This window comes from Podarcis tiliguerta (assembly GCF_965153285.1).
Source record: "Podarcis tiliguerta genome assembly, chromosome: 8".
Classification (NCBI taxonomy): Eukaryota; Metazoa; Chordata; class Lepidosauria; order Squamata; family Lacertidae; genus Podarcis; species Podarcis tiliguerta.
In genome coordinates, this window is record NC_139541.1 from 49,834,482 (window position 1) to 49,841,956 (window position 7,475).

At 47.2% G+C, this 7,475-nt stretch overlaps 1 protein-coding gene across 5 annotated transcripts; it reads left to right on the forward strand.

Moving 5' to 3' along the window:
* Positions 1 to 7,245, forward strand: AGRP (agouti related neuropeptide). 5 transcript variants are annotated; one of them, XM_083452829.1, is made up of 4 exons: positions 1 to 80; positions 4,873 to 5,051; positions 6,098 to 6,180; positions 6,966 to 7,245. In XM_083452829.1, the coding sequence occupies exons 2-4, from the start codon at positions 4,880 to 4,882 to the stop codon at positions 7,155 to 7,157; spliced, it is 447 nt and encodes a 148-aa protein (XP_083308955.1). In that variant the 5' UTR covers positions 1 to 80; positions 4,873 to 4,879; the 3' UTR covers positions 7,158 to 7,245. The 5 variants fall into 5 exon arrangements, with proteins under 5 accessions (XP_083308955.1, XP_083308953.1, XP_083308956.1 ...); XM_083452827.1 differs by lacking the exon at positions 1 to 80 and adding an exon at positions 261 to 4,008; XM_083452830.1 differs by lacking the exon at positions 1 to 80 and adding an exon at positions 1,215 to 1,286.
* The last annotated feature ends 230 nt before the right edge of the window (positions 7,246 to 7,475 follow it).

The following is a 7,475-nucleotide window of genomic DNA, read 5'->3' on the forward strand; positions in this document are numbered from 1 at the left end:
CTGGGATCCAAGCTTAGTACATAGCATCTCCCCACCCCACTGAAGGGCCCTTCCTTCCAGTTTTCTCCCTCTAAATAAGGGTAAGCAACTTTTGGGGGGCCTGAGGGACTACAATGGTCTGCTGCCCCTCAGAGAGCCACATCATGTCGGGTGGCCATGGCAAATGGATACCTGCCTACACACACTTGCCACACATACAGCACCCTCATTCACGAAGATTGCTCTCTGGGTGCCCAGGCAGAGCACCATCCTCTCTGAGCCACAACAAGTAACTTGGAGCAGCTTCCTCAAGCCAGAGTGTGCCTCATGGAGCTGTTCCAGGAGTACAGCCTGACTCTTAGGGAGGTATTACAACTGGCACATCCATCTCCAGCACTCCAAGCACTCTGCCAGGAGAAATAAGACTGGTTTTGCTGAGTTGCTATTATAGGTATTGATTTTTGGTGTGTGCGTGTGGTGAAGGCCTCAAACACACTCATAAATAAATTTCCCCCTGATCAGAGTTGATGTGGAGCTTCTGCAGGTGTGGTGACAGTTTCTTCTGTCCCAGGTGCCCAGGCTGCCATTCTACCTGGCCCACTGAGTCCTGCAGGACAGGCCCCCTCAGGGCAGTTGCAAGAGAAGCCACCTGTGACCTTTGCGCACTTGTAGATTTAAGCTTCCAGGCATGGATCCGGGCTCTGAAAAACACCCTGTTTGGCAGTTCGTGCTAATATCATTTTCATGAAGCATGACCCAAAATGGGTCGGAGGGGCCCTGAAGATACCCCCAAACTAGGGCTCTCCTTGGCAACAAGAACCACTGGGATGAATGGAGCAAAGGCCGGGGCAGGAAGGGCAGGCACAAGTGCCTCCTTCTGCATTGCGGAAAAACTTTGATTGGCGCCTTTCCCCTCCCCATGGAAAGAGGGAGTTTGTGTTTGTCCCCTGACTCCCCCTTCCGCTCTCCTGTTTTCAGAAAAACATGCTTTGTTGACCACTTTGTCAGTCACTTTTGTTGCTATTTGGGGCTCTCATCCTTTCCTGGAATTGGCTGTACAGAACAGAGGAGATTTCATTTAGCCCCTTCACATCATGGGCAAAACATACGCCTGAGGTTTCCCCTGCAGATTAAAAAGCTTTCAGAGCAGTTGGGGTGGGGGCCGTAAAGGAAGCTGCTGCCTGCACTATGATGCTAATAACTTCCCAGAATCCTCTTTGCCCTTTGGCTGGTTACTGGCTGAAAACAGTGGCTCGCAAACAGAACTGGCCCAGAGATATTTTGGTTCCTGATATAAAAATCTAAAGGTCGGTCCTCCCCAGACACACACCTCATGAGGCATGTTATTGGCCTCCCATTCATTGTCAATTTGACTTTTGTGTGCAGGAGATGTTCGCAGGGCTGGATAGAGCTGCCTCCTATCTGAGCAACTCTGCCTCCCTTACAGTAAGGCTCCCTCTCACCTTCACACAAAAGCCCTGAATGCAGAATAGTCTGTTGTTTGCTGGGCTGTGCATAAACCTCAGTGGTTGCAGCTGTATTCAGAGGATGCTGAGGAACTCAGGCTGTTTCCCTGGACACCACAGCACCTCTGAACACTGATCTGGAAGGCGAACCTCCTTCAGCCCCTTGTATGGGGGGGGGGGAGAGCAGGCTCTGTTGACCGTGTGTTCTTCCTACTGTGGGCCCCTCGCTTCCTGGAAATGGTTGTGTTGTTATCCCTTTATTGAATGTTGGGGGACACACATCAGCCAGGCATTTCATCTGCAGATTGAAAAGCTTTCAAGGCAGTTTGGGGCTGCCTCCTTCATTAGGGCATTAATCTCTTCCCAGAATCCTCTTCTTCCTCTCAGACAAACAATCATTAATACAGAGGAGCTATAAGTGTTATGCAGCAGTGCCTATGTTCCTGCCTTTATTTGTCATTATGGGACATGGGCATAGCCATGATTTATTTTAAGGGGGACACTCTTTATGCTGAGGGAGGGGCAGAACTGAGTTATCTGTAATGTAATTGGTCAGTTAGTTACTTTTATTTCTTTTTTAAATGTTTTTATTAAAGATTTTATTGGGTTACAAAAGTACACACAACATCTCTGCTTTCAGTTAATTGGAAGTGCAGTTTTGATTCTCCTTTCTGCACAAACAATCATTAATGAGCTTTAGAAAACAGGGGGGTCCTCAGGGGACATTGGGCATGGGGGGGCACAAAGCAGGGCTATAGTTGTTGCTGGGGTGGGGGCGGGAGGGTGAAGAGAGGTTTTTTTCAAGGCTTTGGCAGTTTCCTGGAGTATGAAGAGGGGGTGATCAGGTATAATAGTAGTTTCCAAAGTTTTAAGCAAAGAAGCAATGCTATTTTTGCAGCCTGCGGTAACCAAAAATAGGGTTTGGGGCTGTATGAAAGCCTAAATTTCCCTCCTGGTCTTCAACTGGTAGGTCAGGACCCACAAGTGGGTTGTGACCTGATCCAAGGTGGGTTGCAACAGGAGCAGACATATGGTAAAATAATTGATCCCTAAATGTATGTTTGGGTGAAAAGTGGGTCTTGGGTCTGAAGAGGTTTAAGATATCTGCTGCACAGACCTTGTGAGGAGGTGACCTCTGCTCCCTCATGGATGGCCCCCAATATTTTAAATATTTAATATGGGCACCCCAATCAGATACACAAAGCTGGTCTGGGCTCTCAAAGATCAACTTGGTTGTATGTGCCACTCAGAGGGGAACGGTGCTGGATCCCTAAGGAAGGCGAAAGTTCCTCTTATGGATCAGGAATTGGTAAAGTGCCACGATGCAGAGAGTAGAAATAAAAGAACAGTACTCTGAATGAAGAGATGTAGGAAATGGAGTCCTCCAAAGACTGATATTGTGACCTGTGTTTTTTCACTTGTTTATAAACAATCTAGAATTAGGGGTTAGCAGTGAGGTGGCCAAATTTGCTGATGATACTAAATTGTTCAGTGTCGTTAAAAGAAAAAGAAATTGTGAAGAGTTTCAAAAAGACCTCTCCAAACGGAGTGAATAGGCAGTAAAATGGCAAATGCAATTAAATGTAAACAAGTTAAAACCATGCATGTTGGGATCATAATAATGTCATATGAACTCTCATGGGATCTGAACTGGCAGTGACTGGCCAGGAACAAGACATTGGCATCATATTAGATATCTTGATAAATATGCTGAGCCAGTGTGCAGCAGCTGTGGAAAAAGACTAATTCCATGCTAGGGATCATTAGGAAAGGAATTGAAAATAAAACTGCCAATATCATAATCAAGTGTGTAATCTACATTTGAAATACTGTGTGTAGTTCTGGCCACCTCACCTCAAAAAGGATACTGTTGAGCTGGAACAGGTTCAGAAAAAGCAGCCAAAATGTTCAACAGGATAGAGCAACAGTCTTATGAACAAATGTTGTAGCATTTGAGACTTTTGGGTTTAGATAAATGGCAAGTAAAAGGAGACATGACAGAAATGTGTAAAATTATGCCTGGCGTGGAGAAATTAGCTAGAGAAATCATCATCATCATCAACATCAACAACAACAACAACAGAACTCATAACCATCCAATGAAGCTGAATGTTCGAAGATTAAGAATAGATAAAAGAAAGCAGTTCACCCGTGGAACTCACTCCCACAGGATGTAATGATGCCCACCGACTTGGATGGCTTTAGAAGAGAAGTCGACAAATTCATGTAGGAAGATAAGGCTATCAATGGCTACTAGCCATGATGGTTTTGCCTGCCTCCACGGGCAGAGGCAGTAATGCTTTCAGTTGCTACAAACCGCATGAGCCGCTTGGCCTGATCCAGCTTTGAGGCTCTTATCTTCTTATGAAGCAACAAAATTCAGTCGTGCAGGAAGATGCACAAAGTGATGCTTCCACAGAAGCCCACCCACCCATTAGTTTGCAGTCATGTGGTCCAGTCAATTAATTACGTGTGTGATTAATAAAAGCCCTTAGCCAACTTGCAGTTCCGCAGAGCCACAGCACTCGATCAGGATAACGGACGGACGGACGGCAAGAGTCAGGTACAGTAACTTTCTGCCTCTCCCACTCACTGAGTGTGAAATGTGCTGAGCAGCACATGCCACAGGATAGGGCCCAGAGAATGTGTGTGTGTGTGTGTGTGTGTGTGTGTGTGTGTGTGTGCACTTGTTGCTTTGCACAAAGAAAGTGGTATGTTCATCTCCCATTAAGCAGAGCAGCCCTTTGGTGGGGGCAGTGGGAGGGAGCCATGGAAGAGGGGCAGCTGCTGCACACCTTCTCCTTTGGGGTCTGCAGGGGGCTTGGGTATTTCCACAGGGCTTTGTCCACTGTGTACCCATTTCAAGAAGACATCTCTGTACTGAGCTGCTCCAAAGGTTTGCGGGTGCCTGAATGCTGCCCTTGATAGAGGAAACCAAGCTTCTCTTACATCCCCACTTAGCCACGGAACTTGCCAAGCTGTCCGCCCTCTCAGCCTAACCTACTTCATAGGATTGTTATGAGGGTTAATTGGGGAGATTGCTCTGAGCAAAGAAGGAAGAGGAGAAGATGATGGGCAGGCAGCTGGCTTGATTGCTTTGAGGGAAGGGAAGCGGAATGCAGCAGGGGCTTCAAGCCTCGAGATGACTGTCCTGGGGTGCTCTCAGGCTGGAGAGACAAACTCCTTGCAAGTTCTCTCTTTGGTCTCTTTCAGAAAAGCCTGTGAGGGAGCCCAGCTCTACAAGCTGGGGAGCGGGGGGAAGGGGATACAGTGTGCATGGTGTGGTTTGTGTGATATGGAACACCTCCCCAGAAAGGTTGGTGGTCTTTGCCGTCACCTGTGTTATTCCCAATTTAGGCCACCTCTCAGCCCAGCATCTCAGCCCTCTCCCTCCCCACCACCACTTGTTTCTTGCTTGGTTATCCAGGGAGACCATGTTGAGGATCCTGCTGCTGTCCTTAGGACTCCTGCAAGAAATCCCCACCACCCTGGCTTCTAACCCCAACCACAGCCGCCGTCTGGCCGAGCGGGGCCCCTCCATGCTGGACGAAGAAGGCCGCTCCAGCTACCCAGGGCTTCTGCAGGTGATCAAAGAGGGACCCCCAGGTCAGTTTCTCTCCTTTCCCCTCTGCCTGTCTCTGCAGCCTTTGTACATGCAACACAGCTCTAATGTAGTTGAGGGGCCCTGGGCAAGAAAACCCTCTTGTCTTCTGAGTGTGGAAAACTCAGAGTGCGTTCCCCTTCGCTGGGTAGTTTCCTTTGGCCTGACACTTCTGAGTTCCTGGATTAAGGCAGCGTGTATTGCAAGCCCTCTGCTTGTGAGTAGCACGGTGTTCATGTTACGTACCAGCTTCAAACCCAGTAAGGTCATTCCACCCTCAACCCCACCCCCTGCATTTCAAATAGCATCTGTGCATCATTATACAAGTTGCCGGCTGTCTGCCCACACAGGTGGGAAGACAGGGGTGCAGATGTCTTCATATGGATCAAAGCTGTTTCGGAGGGAAACACAGTATTTCTCAGGAAACTACAGGACAGTGTCGATTCTAGCTAATGGTAGCTTCCCAAGCCAGCAGCGGAAGAGTACAGTACTGTATAGGGAAGGAGGCTGTGCCCAGCCACAGATGCCAAGAGCTCTCGTGGATGGGCTCTTTACCCATCAAGCAAACCCAGATTCACAACTGATCTCATGCACGTAGTTAATTATTTTATAAATCACCCTCTAACAAAAAGTTATCTGGGCAGCTCACGGAATAACAATACACCACAGCAATAACAATGACATTAAATGAAGTATTAAGACAAGGCCAGATAAGAGCAAAAGAGGCAAAGGGTGGTGGTACTCAGCTACGTTTTACTCAAGAGTAGATGTACTGAAATCAATGGACCTAATTTAGTCATGTTCACTAGTTTTACTGAGGAAAATTTAGTTGAATAGCACTCAAAGAACACAAAATTTAACAAATCACCAAAGGCAAAACAATCTTATTAGCTAAATTATTATTTAAAAGGCTTGGGTTTTTGGTCACGGCTGAAAAGACATTTACATGGGCTCCAATTAGACACCTCTGGGGAGAATAGATCAGAAGTTGTGAACAGCAGCTTCGGAAAGGCAGTGAAGGAGCTTCCACACCTTTGTTTTTCTTTCACAGATTTTGAACACCTGGCTGCTCTGGAGATGCCAATTGCCCAAGATGACCTTGTGCTAGAAGCAAACGCAATGGAGCCACAGCAGGTAACTGAAACCCTCCCACAAGCTCCCTGACTGTGCTTGCATATCAGAAGTGTCCCTACACTGAGTCAGGCATTGCTCCATCTTGCCCAGGATCATTCAGTCACATTAGCAGTCATTCTGCAAGAGAGAAGCATCCCAGATCCCAAATGATTGAATCTGGGACCTCACCTGTGTGTGATGGAGCTATGGGTCCTCCACCAACGCCATACAACGAAGAGTTTATTTATTATTAAAAGTATCCTCTGCCCTTCCTCCAAAAGGAATATTTGGTACAATTGCATCCTGCAGCTCTGGATAATCCACCCCTCTTCCTTACACTGGTCAACCTTCCCAATTTGTGCTAGATCAATGTCATGATCAGAAAACATCCCATAATGATACCAGTAGAACAAACAACTCCAGGTGGACCAAGCCAATGAGGTGGCATTTCCCCATCCTCCTGAAATGTATGGATCCAGAAGCTCCTTCCAAGTAGGAGCAGGCCGAGGTTGTCATAACTTGTTTTATAGTCATACATGTATTCTAAGTCAAACCCTGGAGGAAGAGCAATCAGTCAGAGTCTTCGTCAGGTAGGCTGTTGACCAATATATGGGAAAGCAAGGTTTGGATTAATATACTGTGGCCAACGGGATGCTGCCAGGTTGCTTTCTGTGCAGCCTAGACCCAAGCCATAAATAGGTGGATGTGTGTGTTTTTCTTTTCAAATGTGTATCTTCAGGGCAGCAGAAGTGGTTCTTGCCAAGCACCTCTGATCTCTTCATTCCTTCCCGTTGCTCTCTTTGCAGATGTTGCTGACAGCCCTGCAGACCCAGGGAAGGGAAGAGCGTTCCCCTCGAAGATGTGTCCGCTTGCAGGAATCTTGCCTTGGGCACAAGCTCCCCTGCTGTGATCCATGTGCCACCTGCTACTGCCGCTTCTTCAATGCCAATTGCTTTTGCAAGAAATTTAGCAACACTTTCCCCTGTGGCAAGAACTAGCCTTCATCAGGGTGCCACTCCCTTATCTTATGTTAAAATGGGGGCCTGTTCTTTTTACCCATTTTAATAAAAAGGAGCGACGAAAACACGAGCTTCTCTTTCCTTACAAAAGAAAAACAGACAACCAAAAGCCTTGATCACCTCAGCAGATGACAGTTCTCCAGCATTCTCCTAAAACCCAAAGCTTTAGCCAGCCATTCTTGGCATATTTGGGTACCTGAGAGTGGGAAAGGGATGGCTTATTGTGCTGTACAGACCTGGGTTCCCCATCTCAGGGTCTCTGAGTAGGTTACTGTACAGTAGCACTTAGAAACCTAT